This window comes from Hemibagrus wyckioides, linkage group LG03 (genome assembly GCF_019097595.1).
Source record: "Hemibagrus wyckioides isolate EC202008001 linkage group LG03, SWU_Hwy_1.0, whole genome shotgun sequence".
Classification (NCBI taxonomy): Eukaryota; Metazoa; Chordata; class Actinopteri; order Siluriformes; family Bagridae; genus Hemibagrus; species Hemibagrus wyckioides.
In genome coordinates, this window is record NC_080712.1 from 29520647 (window position 1) to 29547645 (window position 26999).

Below are 26999 nucleotides of genomic sequence, written 5' to 3' on the forward strand. Positions count from 1 at the left end.
TTCATTTCTCACTAAGTATTTCGCTCCAAATGACCTTTCATTACTCATAAAATAATTTTACAAGTTAAATAGACTAAGACCCCCTCTGGAGCTTCAGCTATAAATACTTCTTTTGAGGTGTATAATTTTTTGTGTTTTTTTTTTTTTTTTGGTCCTGTCACAAGGCCCAATCGATGCTTCCCAAATAGGGATGCTTTTCATCTCGGGGGCATGAAAGACAAACGAGACATCAATAAGATTAAAAAGGAAACTTTGTAAATGAAACACCTCAATAACACAGCAATGGGTGACGCTCACTCGCTGTGGTCATGCTGTCGATACAGCTTTATATCAGCCTATAGAATTTCCAAGGTCCATTCGATAAGCAGCTTGGCGTTTTATGGGCGCTGTGCAGCCGCGAGGTCGCGGCCGTGCTGTTCCACCTGGTTGGCGGCGGGCATCCATCTTTTGTACGAGTGAACGAGTGTGTTTGGCCGTGTTTGCCTTTGGCTCTGATGAAGTGCTCCCTCCCTGAAGGTGACCTTCTGTCTCCATACCTGCTGCTACAGTCTATTAAGCACCTTAATGATGACCAGTGCCAGTGGGCTTCCTGTCCAGCGGTGGATGAGAACATGAGGGACTCTTCTTCCCAAAACAAGTCCGCCTCCTTTTGTCTGTTTGTCTTTCTCATGCCTCATGGACCTTTGATTAAGTGTCTCAGTGCGGCTTGGCATACAGCTGTACGCTACGTCTGAATGGCGCGATAGGGACAGCTAGGACGCCTCGGAGTGCTGTTTGTGTGCTGGTCCGCTTCAGCACAGACATTCACAGTTTCTGCTGTGAATTTCTGTGATATCTTTGCATAGACAGACACCAAACCTCCAGCACGGTGTGTAAGGAAATTAGCAGAGGTGATGACAACAGCTTCTGGTGGAATCGAGTTCCTAGTCATCGATCTTCTCTCTGTAGCACGTCTTGTTCCATCCTGACCAAGACAAAGGTCTGGCAACGTGTCTCCTGCACTGGCTCCACCCCCAATCAATATATAAGCAATAGCAGTTCTGATTGGTCAGAAAGTATTGATGAATCTTGCCTGACAGCAGCTCTGAACATAATAAAAGACAGTGGGTGTGACAGTGTTTTTTTTATTCCGTATTATGCTGTTTCCAGCTTCTCCACTGTCCTGCTGCGATAGAGACATCAGCTATGTGTACTTATTCTAAGTAGGCTGCAGGCAGAGAGACTAATCAGGAAGGAAGCACTCCAGATGAAAATGTGCACCTAGAGTAAGCAGATGACTCTGTGCGAGTCCTGTTTCTGACAGACAAAGAACGATGAAGACCTTTTCTCTTTTTTTTGGTCCCCTTTGTAGGTGTGAATATCATTAGCAGCATTTGTTCAAGCTCACAGGATGTGGCAGCTTTCTATGCATGACCATGAATGAAATAGAACGGTGGTTAAAGAAAATACAAGAGAACCAAACTAAAGCAATATGGAAATAAGGCAATGGTGTGACTAATGACTTGCTGTTCGGGGTCTGAACATGTTCTCCTCAAAGTGAGGTATTACACTCTTATCAACGTCTTGCCTTTTCCTTTCATCTCTCAGGGTTTTCTTTTCCCACACAAAAGGGCTGAAGTCACCTCAAACGAAATGGAGACCTTGAAGCCATCCTTTTTTATTTCTTCTTTTTTTTTAGGATTGTGGTGGCGTTTTGTGTCCCTTTTTTTTTTGCGAGGGAATCAGGGCTGCGGTGCACACGAGAGGTACAGAGTGCTTTGTGTTAATCTCTCTCTCTTGGGCTCGACCCTAGCAGGGGCTTACGATCAAAAGTTCTGATTCTACAGAAAAGCCCTATAGAAGCGTCCTCTGGTCAAGGAGGCACATTTTTCTAGTCACCGTGCCTGAAAACCTAGACCTGATTGTCGAGGAGAATTGACTCACATCCTCCTCTGTCTCCATTTAACCTTGGCTTAATATAAAGTTGTTTTAGTCTGTCTTGGCTAAAGAGATGTTCCTTAGGTTTGCCTTAGCTTAGTTAAGCTAACATTAGCTTAACATAAGCTTTCTTTTTCTTTTAACCCAGTGTGCATATAGGGATTTCGGGTTCATATGACCCGGTCACTGGGTTATTAATATAGAGGATATTATTGCCCCCTGAGCAGCTGATTGCTTTCATTTGAAGGATCTGGTTTATTAATGCTAATATTAGCAGGGCCCTGACCTCTAATCCTTCTCCAGTCAATTAGTGGAGTTTCCACCTGCAGGGCACCCGCAGATTTATGTGCTTACCAAGGAGTTTAACTGCAACCCTCTGTATTTCCACCTACCACTCTGCTGTACACACAACGTCATCCCAGAGGATCCTGGAACCTGCTCTGAAGCTTCAGAGTTTAATACACTTGAATATCTTTAACCTTGAGTAGTCTTATTTCTGAGCCCTGGTCATACACCTTTCTCAATTCTCTGTTCTTGAATTCATTCAGTGGCTGACTCTATAACATTTAACGTATAATAAAACACATGGGTTCATTACTAAAATCTGATTGGCCGACTCTCGTTTAAAGACGCTGTAAAATCTTTGACAGTAATTGAATTCTATATGAACACATCAGGTTTTAAACCAATAAAACGTTTATGCTAATGTCAGGTAGACAACAGATGGTTTTTAAAATCTCAGAAATGTTCGACTCGTCACATGATGAACTTCGTGTCTATCTCTGCTGTGTTTTAGGGAAAGTAGAAAACTGTGCATGGGGGATTGGTCAGGGGATTGGTTGTCTGTTCTGCAAAGAGAAGTGAAGCTGTAGTGAAAAGAAACAGCTGCTTTATTCTGTTCTCCGGCTCTTTGTTTTCACATTCTGCTGTTCCTAATGATCATTTGGCTATGACGAGGCTGATAGTTCCTTCAGGATGTATTACTGTGCTTATGTTTTGCCCTTCTATACAAATAACCTGATGATGAACCGGATTCAGGGATCTGCTGTGCGTGACATCAGAAGCATTAGATTTCTTCTCTGGCCGATGCTTGTCGTAAGATTATACAATTAATATTAAAAGTGCTATTAAAAACATGAGAGCACCAGCCATCATTTTGTCTGTGGTATGCCCTGATTTGCACCCCTGGTATGTCGCTTAGCAACAAAAGCTTACTGTTAACAGACTGCATTGTGTAAAAGCAATAAGCCACTCAAGGGCTTGCGTTACAGTGATTTTATAATGGGTGAGGGGATTTTGGGCACTAAAACTTCCTCGTGCCTAACAGCGCTCTTCCCAGTGATAAAATCACTAAAACACATGCCCTCTCTCATGGCTTATTTCTTTATTATAGCGGCGGTTCCACATAACAGCAACACCGCCCCAGTTTGCTTACTGCATTATGCTAATCGTGTGCACGCTGACCTCAGCCGTAAAGAGTTCATTTAAAACACATGCTTATAAAGCCTCATATTTTAAAATTCCACTAGTTACAAAGTGTTGCTGAATTTTATCTTACACTGTTTATTGATGAATATGATTTAAGCTCCTAGCCTGATTCTTATGGCTTCAGAAATGGAAAGCAAGCGTTCGTGTTCCTCGGACCACAGCATAAATAAACCTTCACACCTTTCAATTGATGACAAACTCTTATTCTAAACACTTGGAATAAAATGGACTAATGTCCCTCATGAGGGAAAAATCGACAGGATATAATTGCAGTTGTCCGTATAACAGAGTAAAGCAGCATAAACGCCATGTGCGTGGGCAGATTGCCTTTAAACTTGGTGATCGTTCCTCTCGCTCCTACTTTGTCAGCTCTGTCCCTGTTTGCACTCCTGCGTATGAGGCGGACTATCAAAGCCTAGCTATGAATAGAAATGGGCTTAATTTGAGGCTAATGCTTGTAGGAACTACTCTGTCATGTTTCATCTGTTTTGACATTTAGACCCGAGTCAGTCCCACAAATCCACGGTTCAGCAACTTCCTTCTGTCATTGCGCAGATAATGGCTTTCATGTACTGTTACAGTAAGCTGAGCACATGTAGCTCGGATGCTTTTAATAATCTGCTACCGGAAAGAGGCTAGTCTGTCATGACATGTACTTACATAGTAATCCATCTACGGTGGATGGTAACTGGGTTAGCTGGAAGGGTTAAAGTGCAATTTTAGCACATCTAGTGTGGCCACTGGCATGTTCCAAATAGGTTCAGTCAGTGTGAAGGAATACATACAATCGAGCAGGAATATAATTACCTTAAGATGTTCCTTTCTCTTTGCAAGCTCTCGGGTCACAAAGCTTGGCTAATTACAATGCTAGTGGTTTGTTTTAAATATATCCCTATATTGATACCGTGAAAAACAGGAAGTGATGTGGCAAGTCGAACCGTTACTCTGCATATGGCAACAAACACAGCTAGCTTGCACACGCTCTTCCAATCCTGCCAAATTTTTTGCTGAAGCGAACCTCAGGCCCCTGTTTTCAAAAGGGGGGAAAAAAAACAGAAGAACACTCACACTTCACAAATCATAAGAAGCCCAGGGCTCAAATAGCCCGGAGTCTGAAACTAATACTTCAGTCACTAAGGGCTGAACTCTTGAAAATCTTTAGTCATAAAGTTGAAGACTGCAGTACTCAGAGCACTCAGGGCTGCACTCACAGTCGGTGACTTTACACTAAAAGTTACATCAATATTTTCACAGGGAAAGTTATACAGTATTCAGAGTTAAGTTATCTATCATGTTACCTGCTTAAGATTTATTAAGATTATTCAAATCATCTGTTCACATCTCGGAATAGCACTTGATCTAGGATGTTCGAGCGTTTCGCTTATTTATTTGTTTGTTTGTTGTCCTGAGATGTCGAGCATTGCCTTTAAAAATACAGTACTTTAAAGTAACACTGTCATAATGATTACAGTGTTTATCGGATATGTTTACAGCCCAAACCGTACATTACAGTGTGACATGTAGACAGAATATCCCTATCAGACAAGAAAACGTGCTGAAGTCGCACGTGTTCCCGTCACGTCAGATCTGAATAGAGGTACATACGTCTGTAGTTATGCCTGAGGTCTGTATGCCACTGTGTACAATTTATGTATTAAATCCTCACTCAGCTCTGAATATGCAGCAGTCTTGATTAATAAACAGAGGGGTGACAAATGAGAGGAATCCTAAAGCATCATAGTAATGTATCAGTGCACCTCTAGCAGCATATACATGCTTAAATTTAACAAAAGTTTCTGGAACAATATGTGATTTCCATCTTTCTTGTCCCCATTGAGCCTTTCGGTGAGCCCCTGTGACCTGTGGATGGGTGTGGGGTCATCCTAAAGTAAGACCACGTCCATCTGAATAAAGCTTTTTTGTCAGAAGAACTTCAGAAGTGGTTTCCCCTCTGTAGAGGACAAGTGGATTAGAACCATGCCAGCAGAAATAAATGTCACCCTCAATATAATCCAACTACTTTTTTTCATTAAATGTCTAACTCATCTGTTGCATTTAGAAATTATTGCTAAAGCAAAAAAACAAAAAAAACAAAAAAACATTACTTTTCCCTTGGCTATTACTATAATAACTCCCCTATTGATTGTGTCTTATCTGGAAAAGTAAGAAAAAGCCAGACACATAATCACTGTGGCACCGTATGGTTTATGGCTGGATATTTCCTTTGAACCGTCACTCTGATATGAGCCTTTTGAACTGCTGGAGGACTTTATGAAAGGAGAATATGTAAATTGGGTATATAATAAAATAATGTTGATTCATTGCAAGGCACGTAATGTCACTTTAAAAGGGCCTTCTCATTATTATTTAATGTTTAATTTAGATTAACCTCCGAAACGTTCGCCGTTCATTTTCGCCAAAAAAAAAAACGTCTTTAGAATTGGCTTTAGGTACGCCGCTTCAAAACGTGGGGCATGTTAAAAGATACACGAGAAAGCATTGGGATGAATATTTTATAAATCTCTGTGTCTTTATCAGTCATATTTAAGTATTCATAATGTAATCCAGCTAGAAGTATGTTCATTTGAAACTGGAACCTGATTGTCAGTGTGTTTTTTTATATAGTGAGTAAGAAGCGAATGATTTCGTCAGTGCAGCTGGAGTTCAGGATTTAAACTGTTCTTATCTCCTTTTTTATTGCGAAGAGACGACATGCCGGAGAATTACTGCAAATCTTAAAGGCCTTTTAATAATTTCTCCCAGCTCACCTCTGCCTTTAGACTCCGTGAGCACACCGCACATATCATCGGGAACTTCGGCTCTGTGTATTTATTTCATTTGGCTTCTTGAAGGCAAGGAAGATTTCTACAATGACATGTCACATGTCAGTGTACCGTAAATGTGTCGTGCAAATGTGCTCTAGACGTGTGAATTTTTCATGAGGCCCTATGCAGAAACATTACATTATTCTGTCGCGTCGCGGTTTGATTTCGCCCCGCTCTTCTCTCTTCTCCGTTCTTCCCAATTTAACAGCCTCCTCCCAATCCAGTGTCATCATCAATTTATAATGTCATAGCTCTGGTGATAAATAGCATAAAACATTTAATAAGACCGTTAACCACGTGTCAGAGTGAAAATCTTAATCAATAGAAAGTTCACGGCTCTAGACGAATTGATCGGTGCGTTTTGGAATGAGGAGGAGATTCAAAGGCAGATAACGGGCCAGGACATTCATTAATTCGCCTGTCAGAGTGTTCGAAAGGGCCTCGGAGATAAATACACTAGGTAGCTGCTGGAGAAGTCTTCATCTCACTTATACAAAGCTTTCAGCATCCTTTAAATCGATGTCGCTTTTTTGTATAGGTATAGAATAGTGATTAGTTAAAATTAGCATTATTTATTTATTTATTTTTTGGGCAGAGAGTTCAGTGAATGTTAGGTCATGACGTCACTCAGTGAAGTAGACTGCTATTAAGGACATGAAATCCTGCTGCTGTTCTCTTCTCTAGAGCAACCTGAACATTATTCTCATTGCTGTTTGTTTTATATATACGGTGTGTGTGTGTGTGTATATATATACAGTGTATATATATATATATATATATATATATATATATATATATATATATATATATATATATATATATATATATAAATATATATATGCTTTTCTATCAGTATTGCCTGTTGAGCATTAAATCCATTAGCTAAATTCTGTGTAATCTTACCTAGCTAACACTGATCATGGCAGGTATACATCATGAGAGTGATTCCTGTTTTTATTTGTATTGAGCTCTCCTGACATTTTCAGCGGACTCTCACCTCCAGTGTTGGCTGCATGGGATGTAGCTAGCCTTATGTACTTAATTTTTCTAGGAAGGTCGTTCACTCAAAGCATTACGTCATTATGTCAGAGGGTTTAGAAGCTTTAAATGTACGAGGTTAATTTACATGCTAGTCCAAGTGCAGTATCCTGCATCTTCCCTTTTCACAACCAATGTTTATTCTAGTTTTTTGAGTGATTCTTGCGGCTTATCATTGGTGATTTTATTTTATTTTGTTTTAATTAGATCCAGCAGGTGCTTACCAGGTTTTGTCGTGTGTTCCTTTCGGAACAGACTGAAATGAGGGTGAAGTTAAAGTGTGTTAAGGAGACGTACACCGGAAGAGCTGTTTTCCAAACAGTATTTGTTCTCGTCTGCTGCTTTACAAGTACAAAGGGAGCAGTTCTGAACGGAAAATTAATATGTTGCTGCTCATCTTGTAAAGCAGAATGAGGCTGACTTCGTGTTGTTAATGTATGCGTGCAGTCGAAGCCCACCTGTTTGCCGTTGTGTTCTTCATCATGTCTGCTTCATTATTCCTGGTTAAATATTATTCTGCACTGTGGAAGCAGCGAGGTTTCTGATACGCCTTTTCATACCGCATAACCTGTATCACTCCTGCACGTTGCCTTCAGAGACGAAATCCGGAAAGTATATTACAGCCTCCGCAGGCTTTGTGTTGAGGTGCATCGTAAAGATGCCAATCAAAAATCTATTGGCTATTCTTGCACATCACAGCTGCTATACACCACATCAAGACACTGCGGTCTATTAAAGTGTGTTTAGTTCACAGCTTTTTTTTCCCCTGAAATGGCTACAGCTGTTGACCAGCATATTGCGCTTCTTTGCCAGATTGCTGGAAGGCGTAAGAGTTGGTCATCTATAAAAGTGGCCATTGAGCGTTAATCAAGACCGGTAGAGCAGCTGCTCAATCAATTAGCACTTCTTGTTGCTGGCATCACGGCTCTAATACACCTGGCACCGTTTTCCCCATAATCCAGCCCAGGATCTGTCTAAGCGAGTCAAACCACGAGCTGAGCACACTTTAATAGACTGCAGTATGTTCACACGGCGCATTACAGCCTCACGCAACGAGAATAACCTCCATATCGTCGACTAGCAGTCGATTCAGCATCTTTAAGTTGCAAGGACACGGAGGCCGTGGCGGCTGTGAAACCGCACCAAATTTGTTATCCCTGAGAGCCGCTCACGGACCGTGACCATGATGCGCCAGAGTGCTCGAGGACCATAATAATACAAGCAGTAAACTTCCACTTTACCTCCACAACATTTTATTAATAATAATCTTGAACTAACTGATTTCATTTTGGGAGGAAAATAAGCTCAAAGACAAAGTTGTGAAACTGTCTTCATCGAAACATGGATCATCTCCAGCCCCACTTCTATAATATATATCGTATCTTATTTTGTGAGCAGTGCTGAAATCCCTCTTATGAGTGAGAAGTGCACTGTAACTTCAGTCAAGGCCGTGTCGATCGAATACTGCTTGTGGTTTCATCAAAGCTTGTGAGAAGGCTACGTATTATTTGTTACTAATCCCTGTAGTATTATCTGCATTAAAAATTAAAATGTTGACCCACATATTAGAATAACACAAAAAAGCACAATACAGAAAATCACGGCATTTTATTTCTAATTATTATTTCAAAATATAATTCAGAAATGTCTTTATTTATTTATTTAATCGTTACCCTAACATGCTTAAACTAATTTTATATAAAATGTAATATATATATATATATATATATATATAATTTATTCTATATTAAATTTATCTACCAGATCCCACTGTTATTAAACGCTACCTGATCTATTGATATAGTCTAACTTTAGCTCAGTGAGTAAATCTCATAATGAGAAATATGTTATATATTTGCCCATATTCAAGATATTTTCATTTGCTATCAGTCAGATATCATATAGAGATTTATTTGACTTTTCAAGACATATTCACTTGCTAAGAAAGCATTTTTGCATTGAAATTACAGATGTTAATTCAGCAACTGAGAATAGCCAAGCAGTGATGTTATTATAATAAACTTATTTTTCTCAAAAATAATGACTAAATAATTTCAGCGTAACCCCTCAGAGTCTGAGATTATTATGAAATTAAGCAGTAAGTACAGTAAAAGGTAAATAAGGGGAAAGGATTGTGTAATGGATTGACCTGATTATTTCAGATTAAATGGATAGCGATCCGTTTCTCCCCAAACACACTGGACAGATTTTTACCTGAAAATGTCCAATCAGTTTTTAATTCCCGCAACGAATATGCGAATCAGATTGCGTTGATTTGTATTCCAGCTGCATGTTTTGCTTGCTTCTCTGTTTCTTTTAAAGATGTGCAGGTATTCAGGTGTAGGGAAGGGTTCTGCAATTAGCCGTGAGGAATGTGAATAGCTTGATTGATTGGGGAGGGACGATCACAATGCAATAATTTCCCCCGTGACCAATTTCCTCACGCTTCCACGAGCAAATAAAATATGGAACAAAAAGAGCAGGCGTGCGCGTTCCTGTCGAAGCACGCGACCCATCCGGCTGTTCCGCTCCTAATGATCCGGCGAAGCAAAAATAATAACCAAGAAACAGGGGTCATAACTCATCAATGCAGTGTAATAATGTCAACCTTGTTAAATAAGTCTGGGGCTTGTTATGTCAATGCATCAGAGTAACAGATTGCATGGTTAGCATGGCTGCGCTAGCGCTTTAGTCGCAGCCCTGGCTGCTGCAGTGCATGTGGAGTGTATTGCTGACTGGAGGAGGTGTGTTTGCATGAGGCACGCAGGACACACCACATGATTCTGTTGCTTTCTATCTGCCAGTTAGCACAAGTTCTGTGTTGATTAGCAATTATCATGGATCAATGTGTGCAAACAGGTCTGTTTGCTCATATATTCATACTAGGGCATTGTAAATAGGACCAGAGAGCTTCCTCCTCCTCCTGCTCTTTGCTATCGTCCCGTGAATCGTAATGCTTGAGGCCTGCTGTTCTGTACAGATTAATTTTTAGCATTTAGCAGATTTATGGAAAGACCAACGGCCCGTGTTAAACCGCCGCAGAAATGTCATTTGATTCCAGCACACTGGCCCGGACACGAGTTTGACTGCTCTGAGGCAGGAAGTGACATTTTCCGCTCGCTGAGAAGGTGCCAGGTCAGGTGTTTTATATCGTCTGTAAAAACTTTTATAAGGAATGTCTTGTAGTAGGAAGTCAAGGTGACTGGACTTGTCTTAGAGTCTCGTTTACAAGATGTTCCAGAGAGGGTGTTACAGATGTACATTTACACTATAATACATTTAAATGACAGTAATATGGAAATTTAAGAAATTTAAATGAATTGGTAGCCTTAAAAGGTTTTATTAAATGATATTTTATATCGAATCATTTGGCTCTATGGAAGCTGCTCTGGAAAGGACCACATCGCCTGCTGGGTTATTCTATAAAGTGCATTTTGTTTGTATAGATATACTTTTATTTCCTTGAGTAGTTTTACAGAATGTCTAAAAATGGCCACCGCACCGGACTTCACAGAGAGTTTGAGTCAGAGCGAGACGGCCGCACGGAAAGGTCATGGCTCAAGCAAAAGAAAGTCTAAAAACTATCGATCCTGACAGCAGGAGCTCGGGCACAAAGCAGCAGGAACCATTAAAAAGCGCCGGCGTGCTTCGAAGGCGTCCTCATGAACATCAGGATATGCGCTCTGATGTCTTAATTGAACTGCGTGGTTTTATAGTTAGACATAAAATGTATCATCTGCTACTCACTGAAAGCACACATTGCGTTTGATTTATGCAGCTGTCTTTTGTTTACTATTTTTTTTCCTTACAGCCCAGAATTAGTACAATTACTGCTTTATTACTGACATTTTACTTACTTATTTATTAATTACTTAATTAATTATTTTTTTCCCCCCACACTTATCAGCAGCTTTTTAGAAAACAACTCATTTACGGTGTCACAATTTTTTGCCGCTCTGTTCTCCGGCATTTTCGCGCTCGCTTTGCCTAATATTCCTTGTTTTTAAATAAAGTGCATGAAGTTTTCACATTTATTTATCACCCAGCTGTATTAGTGGTATAGTCGCACCTTTTTTTTTTATTTTTTTAAAAAACCCTTTTTCTTTTTTTTTCCCCCCTCAGAGACAAATGGGATCTTTGCATAAGTAATGTGGTCCAGGCCTACAGTGCTCAGAACTTAAGAAAAATTACGATATTTCTAGTTATAAATCCACTCCTGAGCAATCTGTCTGGCACAAAGTGCTGCCGAGCCAGAACTATTATTGTATGGTAAGCTTTTAATCTTTAAAAAAAAGACGGTCATAAATAACAGAGATGGTCTGCTTCTTCTTTTTCTTTTTCATTTTTTTTTTTTTTTTTTTTTTTAAGAGTTGCTTTAGTCCATTTTCTGTTATGACAGTAGCCCATATGGTAATAATTCAAATTAGTGGAAGCAGGATAGTGTTTGCGGTGTGTGTGATGTAATGAACAGGAAGCGAGATGCCATTACTTTAGCGGCCTGAATATTTGCAGAAAGTCACTTTAATTGCCTGCTTTATGGAGCAGTTAGGCAATTAACTCACGTTAGGCTGCAATGAACCAAATAACCGAATTTGTGTTGTTCGCTAAGTGGTACTTGGTAATGATGACACCAAACAAATAATCCGTCCGGTCATTTTCTGTAGCGCTCATCCTACACCGGGTCACCGGGAACCTGGAGCTCGTATTGGGAACATACACACACTTACACAGTCACTCACAATGTTTTAGAGATAGGGTAGGAAATTGTCATACTCTGAGGAAACCTCTGAACTATGGGGAGAATATACAAACTCCACACACACAGGGTGGAGGCGTGAATCGAACCTTCATATGTTCTAACCACTAGGACCCTGTGCCGCGAGTGCTGTTTAATGATGTTAGCCCTGAAAACTTCATCTTCACCATGATTGCTACTTGTGCCAGGAAATCTTCCCATACGTTTTTTCTTATCCTTATAACTTTTTAGAATATCCTTATTTCCCCTCACTGTATTGTTTTGGTTTCAACATTTTCTCCCGGTGCAATCTCACTAATCTAGCATTATCCTCCTGGAGTGTTTATTCCCAATGAAGAGAACAGGAAATTTTGGTTTTCTACTAAGACCACAGCTCCTGTAGTGTACGTGGCTGACCTTTAGCTACAGGCACACAGGTTATGTGTGTGCGTGCGTGTGTGTGTGTGTGTTTAAGAGTCTCTGACGCTCAGAGAGTGTGACCTAGGATCACCTCAGACCTCAAACTTTCCAGGCAGCTTCTAAATTTTTTAGCGTACAGTTCAGCTAATGCAAAATTTATACTAATTCAAGTGAACAAGTCTGATTTTGTTAGACTTCATATATAAACGGAATCTTCGGGAAATCTGGAGCTGCTACAAAACCTTAACTTTCCACTTCTCTGGGTTGACGTGTCTTTTTTTTTTCTTTTTCTTTTTTTTTGGGGGGGGGGATTTTTATTTTTTTATGTGTTTTAAGGAATTTGCAATTTTGAGGCCGTATTGTGAAATTATCATGTGGAAACCCCCCCCACCAATCATTTTTTACTCTCAGTGCTGTCAGCCTCATAAAATTGATTGTAGATAATTTTCATGCTGTGAATAATCCCGGCCCAGGAGTTTCATAAGCTTTCAAACCGGCCCCCGAATAAGAATATAACCGGAGCTGAACCTGTCAAGCACAGATACCAGGTTGAGCGATGGATCAATTCCAATTGTTATGATATTATTCATGAGTTCTGAATTATTATGCATGAAGCCTCACCTCTGCAACCATGCATACTGATCTGCAGCTACAAGTCCATCCCTCTGCCGCATTCTCACCGAATTTGGAAACGTAGCTGCCACTTAATCAACCGCCACATTCACAGGATGCCAGCGGAATGCCACAGTGAATTATTTTTGATTATTGATGTAAATTATAGACTTACTTCATTCATTATCGCTCATTATAGTCCCCCTCGCATTAATTACCACATGCATTAAATATAGCGTTGTACAGCATCTCTGCTCTGCATTTATTGTCACTGTACATAAACATGCCGGCACTTAGGCATTTCAGCAGTGCGTAGGCTGACTGATGAAATCGGCGATGGACGATGTCAGAACAATTATCACACATGCTCGGAAAAATGAAGTCTAACAAATAAAAGCTAATAAAATCTCTGAAGTGAGGCGCAGGACCGGTCTAGCTCAAAATGTGCTCACACAGCAGAAATGCGGAAGCTGTAATGCGAGATGCCGACATCTCATCTGCATCGAAATCAGGCTAAAAGGTACAGAGAGGAGACGAGCAAACGTCTGATAGTGTCAGTGTGCGACACACGATGAGGAGCCTAGCAAACCTGGCCATGATGGGAGATGAAGCACAGTTTTCTATCCTGTCTTGCATTATAGTCATGCATTTTATTATAACCTGAATATGTTCTGCGTCAGAGATTATTAGTCGTTTGTTTCCGATTTCAGTGTCAGCATTGCTTAAAAGTTAAATCTGTAATTCTGTCCATTTTGTCATTTCTGTCTTTGAATGCAAAACGTTATGTAATTTTAAAATGTCACACACACACACACAGAAAGAGAGACAATATAAAACGATAAACCCCTGGCCAAGGTGAATCCTCCTAGTTTCCTTTCATTTCCTTTTTTCACATTTCCTCAGCACTTTTTCTTTCTTCCTACATCTCTGTCCTTTCACCTCTTTTTAGCAGCTCACGTCTACGCAAAACAAAAAAAAAATCTCTCTCCAGCAAACCCGAAGAAACATGTCATGTTGGGTTCAGACTGTTCAGCTGGATCAAAGCCCAACACCTGTACTATCATTTTCTGGCTGTTTTCTTGTGGATTTAACAGTTAGTTATACAAAACAATGTCAGACTAGTATGGACAAAAAAATATTTTAATTAATAAAACACTATGTTCATTTATTTAATTTTTATTTAATTCATAGGTTTTTAATTAGTGCAGTAAACAGATAAAGTTTTGTCACAGTATTGAACATCCATCGTCTCCTGCTTATCCGGAGCCGGGTCATGGGGGCAGCAGTCTAAGCAGGGATGCCCAGACTTCCCTCTCCCTAGACACTTCCTCCAACTCTTCCGGGGGAATTCCAAGGCGTTCCCAGGTCAGTCGAAGGACATAGTGCCTCCAGCATCTTCCCCAGGGTCTCTTCCCAGTGGGGCATGCCCGGAACACCTCCCCTGGGAGATGTCCAGGAGGCATCTGAAACAGATGCCCAAGCCACCTTTCGATGTGGAGGAGCAGCAGCTCTACTCCGAGCTCCTCCCGGGTGACAGAGCTCCTTACCCTATCTCTAAGGGAACGCCCCGCCACCCTACGGAGGGAACTCATTTCGGCCGCTTGTATCCGGGATCCCGTCCTTTCAGTCATGACCCAAAGCTCATGACCATGATGTGATTTCTAATCCTTGTATTGGTTACAGAGTCAATGTTTTTGCGCTCTGAAGCAAAAGGTTTTGGTATGAACGCTGGTTTTCTCTCATCACAACGGAAGCAAAAATATTCTTTCAGTCTCGTTAATGCCTTCATTTTGTCTCAAACGTTTTTAAGATGTAGACTGCTGCGTAGCAGGATTAGGCTTTGCAGTTTAACTTTAATTTGCTTTAATTGCTCGTTAAATGTTAATGCCACATGTTGCATATATGAATAACAAATTACAAAATTTTGCCTCGTGAAGGTCAATAAGAAGTATTTTTTTATGGGTTTTTTCTCTCATGTTGTTGAGCCGAATTGTTCGCTGGGCAATTACAACTTGATATGAATCTCCTTGTCCCATGCGGGGTCATGATCTACTTAAAAACTGGTTTGTCTTTAAAACAATCCGAAATAACTATGTCCGTTTATTTAGTTATCATAGTTATGATAGGAGGATATAAGATCATCCACTTTGCAGCGTAGGAGAGTTACTTTACAGCGTGGGTGTTTTATTGCTCTTCAGAGGATAACGAAAGTACATTCCAGTTGTAAGGAGTGTGTGTTCTCTCTCACTGAGTTCTGGCAGATTTACACTAATACACCAAAGCATCACTGCTGAAATCATCACTGTCACACGAGTCGTTTTCTGAAAAGCGATCCGGTTGGGTCTGGAGACTGCTGATGTGTGTGGATAAACATTCATAACCCATGTGTTCAGGTTCTCGCCCTCCTTGTGTTCGGTGTCGGTCTGCGTTTGTAATTAGCGCCGTTTGTCCGCGTGAGCGTTCTCTATTGGATCGACATCAGATCTGTTCTGACTCACGCAGGCCATGTGGTAGGATTTTAGTAAGATTGACAGTACTGGAAGTCATGCATGTTGTCCTTATTAGGAAAAGAAAAAATAAGAGAAGCATTTCACACATTTTCACTAGTTCTTATAACCCGTTTCTTTCAGTTTCCATATGTGGCTGGGAATGTGGTAGCTTAGTGGTTAAAGTGTTGATCAGAAGTTCCCAGGTCCACTAAGCTGCCACTGCTGGGCCACTGAGCAAGGCCCTTAACCCTCAATTCCTCAGTAGTATAAACTGAGATAAATTGTAAGTCGCTGTGGATGAGGGCATCTGCCGAAATGCCGGAAATGTAAATGTGTCAGTGAAAGTCAATGGTGATGGTTATCTTGTCACACATGCTTCCTAACATTTGACTTTTTTTTTCTTTTTCAGGCTTTTCCATGCATATCGACAGGAATTTATGGTAAGCCCAGTTTCTTTTGTATGTTTATGAATTTCCAGGAGGATGGAAGTGTAAAATAAGATCGAGAGCTAAGGATTTTAAGAGAGTCAATTGAAAAGTATCTGTATTTTAAAAACGTTATCCCTCATACCCCCTTGAGCTAGTGCAGGTCCAGACTTTTCTCACTGTCTTATTTAGACACCTTTCCTCTTAGCTTTATTGTCATTGCTGAGTAAATCTCTCTAGGTGCTGAATAACATGCTTTAAGATGATGACAGGCTGGAACTTCATTTTTAATTTCTAAAGTATTTGTGCTGTTATTGAGTGGAGCAGAAATACTCTGGAGTACACTGGAGTAATCAGCAGGGTTCATAGGTCATGGTGAATGGATTCAGTTCATTGTGCCTGAATGTTTCCTGTCTCAAAAACATTAACGTCAATCGTTGGGTTTAATACATAATGATCTGCACCAGGCTAATACACGATTACACTAAACTAATACATAACCTTTAACAAAATATTCGGCTATAATGAGACTTTTCTTTACTGCTGCAGATGTAGAAGCTCTTTATAGCTTGTTTGCCTGATGAAAGACTTTTGTCTAATTTCTCTGAACTATGTGTACTGGGCTTCATTTTCTATTACTGATGTACATTACTATAGTACTTCTGATACTGAAATATATTTGCATGTATCTCAACCAGCAGGAGGATTCTAGCATTTTCGTAAACATGAGCCGAAATAAAATCAGCTCGGTTCTGTAAGAAATCTGTACATCTTGCAAAATTGCCTATACATACACCTGCTTTTGGGAGCTTGCTTGCACAATCCCTACTGAAATGCATCAGTTTTTTATGTAACACACACACACGGTTTTAGTGCATAATGCGGCCCAATTGCGTCTGAGAACTTTAAGAAATAAACCATGTTTTCTCTGAGTAACTTATTGTTAATAAAACAGTTTAAAACCCTAAATATCAGCGAATTTCACTGAAACATCACAATGAAAGTTTTGCTCTCAGCAGGTTTACATTTTTATAGTTGATGTCTAAGTTAATCATGGAATTTTATATATATATATCTCTCATACCAAAGCCCTCAGTTCTATTATTTGGAACAACCAGAGGCAGAAGTAAGCTGATGATGTAGTCCAGCTTTAGTAATATACAGGTTGATTGATGAAATCAGTTGTGACTGATATCAGACCGAATGGCCGCCCAAGTGAAGAGAAAAGAAAACATAATAAGGAAAAAAGGAAAGCTAATCAAATCACCAAGTCAGCTCCGAAGTGGGGCGTAGGAGTGATGTACCTCAAAAAGCACTTACACAGCAGAATTATGGGAGCTGGACTGCAGAACACAAGCGGCTCATCAGCAACACAGAGTGCGTAAAAGTGACAGGAGCAAGTAGAGTGGGCACGCCGGACGTTATGTCAATATGCATCAGGAGAGTCGCTGTAAACACACACCATGAGGAAAAATGAAAGCGTATCATTTAACATCCTCAAGAATCCAATTTCTGTCCATTCATGCATGTTGTTTTGTGGACTCGTATCATAGGCAAGTCAATACAAATGTGAAATGCACCACTGCAGGCAAAGCAAATTTGAGAAAGAAGAGGAGGAGGAGGAGGATGTTGATGATTGATGAAGATGATTAAGGAAAATGTTTTTTTCCTAAAACTGGCCTTTAAGAACTTTAATCCACCATGAATATATATTTACACATTGAAAATGTACTAATAAATTACTATTAAATATTTCACCTGTTAGTGTTTGATGGAGAATATCGCTATACAATCCGTATCATGAAGATCCAAAATCGAAAACTTGGGAGATTTGGAATTTGGGAGAGTTTTCGCAACTGTATACAGAAGAAAATGTCAATATTTAACAATATGAATGGTTCTACCAGGCCACCACACACATGTACTACATAGTATTTCTTAGAATCTTTGATATTTTGTCCCATGGGCAAGTCTTCGATAGAAAGCCTGCAGAGTAAATATCTATGACATCTGTGTATCAGTGCAGAGGAACTCCAAATTAATATTCTGATTTCCCTGATTAGCTAGCAATTATTGAACAAAATAGAGTGTATGTAGGTGTATGGACATCATTAACATCATAATTCAGCTCTTATGCCTCCTCCAGTGCTACCTTTATCTTAACTGTGTGCGTGTGAGGGAAAGAGAGAGTGTGTGTATCTGTCATGGGAGTGAAGAGCACATTTAATTCAGTTCACATGGCTGGAGAAGCACCAGCGAGCTCTCGACTTCAAAACATGCCTGCCGCTGCCACATTAAATGGCCTGCTCGATAAATAAACACGCTTATCTCCAGCCTCGGCTTGCTCCCCGCATGCACTCATTAATTGTGATGATAGTTGGAGAGCGAGTGCGCCGACAAAACCAACAACAAAAAAAAAAAAAAGCTGAGAGAGAGCAGGATGATCAAAGGCCTAATAACCTGGAATGTGTCCCTCTGGCACGCTTCCTCTCTAATCCTGATTCGTCTTCCCTCAGTCATCACCGGCTCTGTGGCATACAAGGGTCCACAGAAAGATGAAAAGTCCTTACGGTATTCAAAGCTGGAAGTTAGGCGATTATTAGTAGGGAAATTTCATGCCATTTTTCTATTGCAGATAAGGATAAGAGAGTAACCCAACCCCAAACGCACAGGTAACCAATGAATATCCAATTGAATAGTATATTCTAGTCAGGATGTACACTGATCAGTGTAGTGGGTGGGATATATTAGGCAGCAAGTGAACATTTGGTCCTCAAAGTTGATGTGTTAGAAGCAGGAAAAATGGGCAAGTGTACGGATTTGAGCGAGTTTGACTAGGGCCAAATTGTGATTGCTAGACCACTGGATCAGAGCATCTCCAAAACTGCAGCTCTTGTGGGGTGTTCCCGGTCTGCAGTGGTCAGTATCTATCAAAAGTGGTCCAAGGAAGGGACAGTGGTGAACCAGAGACAGGGTCATGGGCGGCCAAGACTCGCTGATGCATGAGGGCAGCCAAGGCTGGTCTGTGTGATCTGAGCCAACAAATGAGCTACTGTTGCTGAAACTGGAATGGTTCTGATAGAAATTTGTCAGAATACACAGTGCATGCTGGGTCAGGACTGTTTTGGCAGCAAAAGGGAGACCAACACAATATTAGGCAGGTGGTCATAATGCTATGCTTGGTATAGATATGCTTATAATGTTATGTCTGATCAGTGTATGTGTATATATATATATGTATATATATACAGAAGGAATTTTTTTAAACAAATAAATGAGAGAAGAGGCATCAAATTAGGAGGAATCTTCACCACACACTAGAGATATTTCTGGATTAGACTCTGGGTTATCAGTAGCATCTAAACCACCACCTTTAAACACAAACATGCCTTTAATCCAGCAGAACTGAAGAGGATAGAAAATACGGACTGAGGAAGCAGATCACATTTTTGTTTCTTTACTGTGAAATGTAAAAGGATGTAACATAAAAGGTGATGATATGAATTAGAAGATGGCTGGTGCTGAAACTGTGTACAGTTTCTACATTAATTCCATACTACACACACAAAACTCTGTTCAGAATATGGCCTGAAGTACACAATAAAACGATATTTGACATTCAGCCTAAAAAGAAATGGAGAGACTGTTTGTATTTTTGTATTTTAACCTTGCCTGAACTCAATATTCTTTTTATTTTTGTACTCTGTTTGTGTGACTCGCCGTGTCGTCTGCTTTATTGGAGCTGAATGTGGGAGACAAATGACAGGGGCATGCCGTGCCTGTAATGAGAAATAAGCTAGAGGCCTTCTCTTTTATTTATTTATTTATTGATTCATTGATCTGCTAAATCGTTGATTTTGTCATTGTGTCTAGAGGAAGATGGGTTTTTTGTAGTGTGATACCCATGAACTAGGAATATGCAGGAATACACACGGATTTGATTAGTCTGCGCATGATGATCATTAGTGTTGGATTAGTGTTGTGTGTTTGGGTCCCAAAAAACTGCCCCACAGGAGCAGGTTTGTCTGAAATTGACCAAAATGCCCCTTGTAACTCCACCTCTTCTGATGGCAGAATACAAAAAGTTACAAGAATACAAAAAATATTTTCCACTGGTTTAGTACATCATCCTAGTGTTAACACACTACTAGCACAGATAGTACACTATTTGAAACACAGCTTAGGTATGAGGAGTGGGAACCAGCAGGCATACTGTAAATGGCACCCTCTCTTTCTCCTTTCTCGCATACGGAAAGAGAGAGAGGGACTGAGAGAGAGAGAGAGAGAGAGAGAGAGAGATGTCCCTCATGACTGATGAGTCGGGCCCTAGGAGAAAAATGACTCCTCATTCGCCACTGGCAGTCCAATCCTTCAGTCCGGCCCATTAGCAGAGGTAGACTTTCTCCTAGCTTGGCTTTCAGGAGAGGTACCACCTATAAACAAACTAGGCCGGACGATATGATATGGATTATTAAGTATACTGTGTGAAAGCCATCCATCACAGGCCCGTGACCTGGGTTCAAATGGATTATTCCTTTCTGAGGTGGGAGACGTCTCTCAGTGTCTTACAAGATCAGTATTGATAGTCGGGCAGGAGCCAAAGCACAGATACACCCAAGAGTCATTTTGTCTTCCACTTCCTCCCTCTGTCTCCACCACACGCTCACTTCATCTTTCTGTCTCTTTCTCTCCCTAACCGTGGTTATGTACTCGAACCCAAAATGATCTCAGGTGTGCGCATCCGTAACACCTCATTTTCGTTTCTATTAATGGTTAATAGATTAGGGTTAGGGGTGGAGTTAGCATAACTGCAGCAACTTTATCCGAAATTAGTGTGATGAGAAACGTGCCACTGTAGTCGGAATTTTATATTATATCCGAAGTTTTGTAGTTAAATCAGAGCAAAAATTTAGTTCCATTACTTGAGTTTCCTTATAATGTGGCATGACATTAAAGGTAATCCTTTTCAGTGCTTCCTTTCTCTCAGTGAGGGCCAGATGTACCATACACAGTCAAAACTCTCAGAATTAAAGAGGAAATGCAAGTTCACTAACAAAGGACATTATAAAAGAGCTGGTATTGCTTTGTTTGATTGATTACTGATTGGTTATAATGAAAAGACTGAGATGGCTTTGTACCAGAATTCTGTTTTTCTGTTTCTGTTTTATTGATTTTTCTGTAAGTCTGTGAAATCAACATGTGGCACAAACTACAGTGAAAAGTTAATTTGCCACTGCCAGCTCTCTATTCTCTCTCTCTCTCTCTCTCTCTCTCTCTCTCTCTCTTATCTGTCCTTCATGTTGACAATGGCGTCATTGTTGACACTGAGGCTTTAGCCCCTGTCTCTGTGTAAGGGAGATAGGCAGCAGTAAGCCAGGGAATCTCTCGTGTGTATGTCCATATACACTGTGCTGGGATGAGCCGTGTTGGTGTTGGTGATCCGCCACTGTCTCCGTCACTGTAAGAGATTAGGAGCGGAACCCTTTTAAGGGGCCTTATCTCCTCACGGTGACTCCTCACTGGTTACATACTCGGCTGGGGCGAGCCAATAAAGAGTGGGAAAGGACAGACACAGTGAAGCGGTCATTTTCTGGACCCGACAAATACATTTGAGGCTGTGAGGCAAAAAAAAAAAAAGAAAAAAAAGAAATGAGGCAGTGAGGTCAGTGCCAATGTAAAGTGTTTACAAAGGCTCCGAGCAGTACACTGATAATCTGATCATTATCTGATTTTCACAGGCAGATTATTCAAGTAGCTGTGTCAACATGTTGTGCTACAAATAGGGTTAAAGCTGTTACTGGATTATAACAAATATAATAGAAATATAAGCTGGTGAAGAGCAAGTCACTGAGTCCAGTCATGAAACCTGACTGATTATGCAGTCTGTTTAATACAAACGACTTTTCTGTTATTTCTGTAGTGACACATCAGCATGCCAACACATGATGGTAATACTGTAGCCACCTGCATATCATAGACATATCATCCTTAGTCCTCTCTCTCATCGGCACAGCTGTAACAGCAAAGACAACAAAAACAATTAAACATCCTTCCTTTCGACCACAACATTTTACACTTGCCCAAAAAAAATTCCCTAATTTTCTGATTCACTGTATCTTAAGTTTTCTCAGGACATGCTTTGCCTACCCAGAAGCCCCTGTTCCATCACTTGGCACCAAGTTCATTCCCAGGTTATGAAATCTTGCTAAAGTTCTCGGGTGGCGTGTCATTCGGTAGACAGCCCCAGTAATTATTTAACAGCTTCTTCCAGCACTTCTGCCAAAGCCTCCTCGATCTGCTCCTGCAGAAATAACGTGTCTCACAATCACGCTACCCCCCCTCTCTCTATCTCTGTCTGTCTCCTCTAACCTCCTTTCCCTCCATCACTCTCCCCGCCTTGTAATGAAGTGCAGGAGGTTTAGGCGGGAAATGGCAGCGTTCCACAGCAGCGCTCAGGCGAAGAGGACTTGCTTTAATTGCCAGCCGTGATAAAGCCAGATCTTCACATTTTTCCGTCTTTTCTGAAACCTTTTTTTTTTCGAGGATTACATCTCAGTTTGTTGCCCCGACAAGATTGTGGTAGTTGTCCTTGAGTTCAAGCGTTTGTGTGTCCCCATAAATCGGTAATGTAAAAAGGGAAGCTCTCCGACAAAAGGAATTTCAAGATTGCTTAAAGGATGACATTTAAGTTTCAGCCACAGGGAGAAATATATTGGTTTGAAATTGTGTGCCACTACCATATGATATTACTTTATAAATATACTCTATTACATTTTGTTATTAAAAATTTAACATACATATATACGTACACTAAAATTACAAATAAATAGGAAACAGTTTCACATTTTTATAGGCAGATGAAGCGTTTCATTGGTCATGTAGTGGACTTCTTTTTGCCTAGCTGTCTTATGATCTAAATGAATGTGGGTTAATATATAATTACTAGCTAAACACATCTGAAACTGTATAATAAAATGGCCGGGAGGATATAAGTGCTTCAGAAAGTGAGAGTTTTTACCTTTTCTGCTTTATCTAAGGAATAAAGCATGACGAGGTGAAAATACCCAACACTAGCAATATTTATTTTATAACTCCATGCACTTTTATCCATTTGTAGTTACATTTAATGGTGTGGAACATCCATGAAACAAGTCAGTTCCTGTTTTCACTTGTGTTATTACCAAGCTATAAACTGAAACTGTTATGTACAAACTGTAGGTTTGTGTGACCTACTTACACTAGGACCTATTTCCTGCTCATGATTTATCAATTTAAAAAAATAATAGCGATAGCCGATTTAATTGTCCAGAAGCGATACCATAAAAAATACATGAACATGCACATGTGTACTGTTTTAGGTTGGAGTAAAGCAGTTAAAAGCATAACATCATTTCCAGCTGTGCATTTGGGAACCGTGTCCCGGCAGGAATATATGTGTGGCCTGACACGCTAAATGTGTTGTTGCTATGAATTTAGTTTCTTAAGGTATGCAAACTTTTTTGCACTTGTTTATAAGGCCAGGAGGTCAATTGATTTTATTAGAACACCTCGTGCAGAGTTGAGTTTGGACCTGTGTGTGCCTCAGGAATCTCACTTTCCCCCAGTATATAGTGCTCGGTGTTATACTGCTGTTAGGACTTTTGGGTATTCTTTGGTTATGGTGTTGCTAGTCTTTAGACATCGTTAATCTTTTACAGAAGGACGAAAGTTTAACTTGCGTTTAAGGTTCATCTGCTAAAGGCAGAATGCGTTTTCTCCTCACACACAAATGCTCCGATTTCATTTGACACCAAGGCATATTTGCTGTCGTACCCCTGCAGGGAAACACAATCGTTCCCTGTGTTGTAGAACTAGGACGAACATGTTGATACAGATTCGAGACAGTATAGAACAGCTTCCCAAATTGTACGGTTTTACTAGACAGTACCAGAAATGAATTGATTAACTAGAAGGAGCAGCAAACGGAGATGTGTCCATTTATGTGTCCTGGTGATTATATGTGGATGTGAAATTCGTTACATGATACGAGATGAACTCTGGTGGTGTATCCAGCCCGTCTCTCCATTTTCTTCCTTATTAAAAAGTGATCCAACCTAAATATATTCCCAATCAATATCTTTGTGTTAACAGAGTGCTCACATTCCCATCTCGGCCTGGGTTTCAGTGATTAATATGGCACTTAGCCGCCCTATTCCTCGCACTCCCCGGTCAATATGTCATTACTTTCTCATTGTGGTGGCGAACCCCAATGACAAACCTGGACACCAGCACAGTCAAAGTGATCACCACATTAAAGAGATCTGTAAATTTTCACGACTGCCCACATTCAATGACAAATTCCTTTTAAAAAAAATCCTAATGAGCAATGTTTGTAGACATTTGGTGGTGAGGAAGCATGTGTCCTGAGTGGCAGCTTGCTGAATTATAGAGCAATTTAGCTTTCAAGCCCTGGGGGAAGTCATTTTTGGAGCAAATAAACATGATCAAATCAATGAGGGATTGGCGTGTGCTTGCCGGAGTTGTTGAAAAGTGTGTCAGTTGAGGCAGAGGAATAGACATGGGCCTGTGTTTTCCTGTGGGATTTAAGCACTAGACATTTTGTGTTGCAAAATATTCAACCGCTCTGCATCTTCCCGGACAGGATTTCCCAACGAGCCGGCTGCCGACATCGCCCTGAACACCGTGAGGGACTGGCTGAAGGAGAACAAGGACAAGGTGAGAGCTTTTCAATTCGGTTTTGATCAGTCACGCCTGTGGTACAGCTGAAAAGTACAGTTGAATAGTATTATTCCCAATCTATCACACATGCCTCGTTTGGCCAATTCGTTATGCGGATCCAATTAAAAGGCAATTTGATTTGAATCAGGACTTTAAATGCTCTGGTGACTTTGCAAATTGGCCTGTGTTTCAAACAGCATGTCAAGGCAGGACAGAAAGAAAATGCACACAACATAATAAAATTCCAATTAATAGATTCATTAAACTTAAATTAACGGATTCAGTGCAAATTAATTTGTGAATTTTGCAATACTACTGAAAACACAACTGTACAGTGTTACTGATCGAGTCAAAATATTATCACGTGGTCAGTCCCATGCCCCATATATCCAGCTTGTGTTTTCTTGAATATTATTCTGCTAATTTCCCACCAACCATGGACTCATAGGTAAGGATCAGAGGTAAGTTGCGAGAAAATTATAAAGGGGAAAATACACCGTTCTGCTGATCTGCGTGTTCTTGCGAATCATTGTAGGTTTACTATGCAGAGCCGAGGGCATACCTGAATAAACTACATGCCAGTCTGTTTTATTTCCCTTCATCAAAATGGCCCTCCAAGTGTTAGCTGAACTAAGTTGTGTCTTTTCGTGATCATTAAAGTCACAGCGAAAGTGTGCATGGCCTATGGCTAGAACCAACAGATAGTTTAGGATTAATTATCCTGACTAATGACACACAGGCGTCAGAGAGAGGAACTGCTGACAGATTCGGCGCCACATTCGCATCGCTTCTCCGTTATTGGCTTTTTTTTTTTCCCCTGGCTGAGGAATTGATCTCCGCTTTGGTATATAGCCTGTCCGTCAGCTTTCTGTAGGAGGACAGAGCAAGAGAAAGAACGCAAAAACTGGAGGCAGCCTCAAAGAAATAGGCCCTTGGGAACTAAATTACATTTTGTGTGGCAGGTTTTGTACAGGGTTGCATCAGTAAAGTCGTCCTTTTTCCAGCAAGAAAGCTCTGCAGCGGGTGAGACAGGGATTGATTTCGCGGCTCTAGAGAATATGTCTTATGACATTCGGTGAATTTAGCATACAGGTTAGTCCCATTTCCTAATAACTGAATGAAAATGTGAAGTAAGGCAATTTTTCCTAAAAGCTTTGCAATGGCAATCATAGAATTCACACAATAAAATGCCATAATGAAATTGAAAAGTAATTGAATAGATGGTGTACTCTTCTTTTTTTTTTTCTCTAATAGTACCTCAAGGACACACAAAAAAACGATCCATTGGAAGCGTCTCAGTGACGCTTTTATTTTGATATGATTATTGTGACTGAGTAAGTGATGCCATAAATACGAATGGAGCACATTATTAATACAAGGTTAAACCTCCCTCCATCCTCATACACAGCACCCCACCGCCAACTTGGCTAGCAGACAGCTTCAGGTTTTCAGGACATAGATTCCACAAGTCGTTAGAAACATTTCTTTGCGAGATTCTGGCCCATGGTGACATGTTTGTCTTACTAAATGCTGCAGGTTTGTCAGCTGCAGTTCCATCCTCAGTTCTGCCAGATTCTAACGGTATTAGATTCACATCTGGTGCTTACTGTGCACTTCAGTGGCCTCTACTCATTACCATGTTCATGGAACCGGTTCGAGACTGATTTGTGCTTTGTTTTTTTGGCACATTATCATGCTGGAATGAAGTAGCCACTATAAGATTGTGGCCATAAAGGCGTGCATGTACTCAGAGAATCTTTGGCTTTCAAACAATGCTTGACTGGTGTGAGAGGCCTAATGTGTGCTGAGAAAACATTCCCCACACCATTACACCACCAGCAGCATGAACTGTTGGCACAGGCTGAGTTGGGAGCATGGATTTATGCCACTGATATAAAATTCAGACACTGACATGTGCACGTTGCAGTTGAAATCCAGATTCATTTGATCAGTCTGTTGTTTTTCCAGTCTTTAGTGGAGGAGTACTATAGTTGTGCATTGATGCTTTTCTGCTCATCACACTTGTAAGAGTGATCATTAGAGCTTCTCTAGCCAACGCTGAGATTTCTGAAAGATTTAAACCATCCTGTCTTGCACCAACAGCCAGACTTTTTATGGTAAAAGTCACTGAGGTCACATTTTCCCCTATTCTGTTGTTTATGTAGGAATGAATCAGGCTCTTCACCTGTATTTGCATGATTTAATAATTTGCACTGCTGTAACATGATTGTGTAATTGCATGTATGAGCAGGCGGACTTATGGTGAAGCTGCATTACAGTTAATGTTAATTATATCCCAGTTTTCAGCGTAGCATGGTGTTTGCTAACAATT

At 40.4% G+C, this 26999-nt stretch overlaps 1 protein-coding gene across 2 annotated transcripts in view; it reads left to right on the plus strand.

Annotated features, from left to right (window-relative positions):
• macrod2 (mono-ADP ribosylhydrolase 2) overlaps nt 1–26999 on the plus strand; it is a 570945-nt gene that overhangs the window by 416877 nt on the left and 127069 nt on the right. For both annotated transcript variants that reach the window (XM_058379542.1, XM_058379550.1), the window contains exons 7-8: nt 15934–15964; nt 24591–24664. In XM_058379542.1, coding sequence (XP_058235525.1) covers nt 15934–15964; nt 24591–24664 — 105 coding nt within the window. The remainder of the gene's footprint in view (nt 1–15933; nt 15965–24590; nt 24665–26999) is intronic.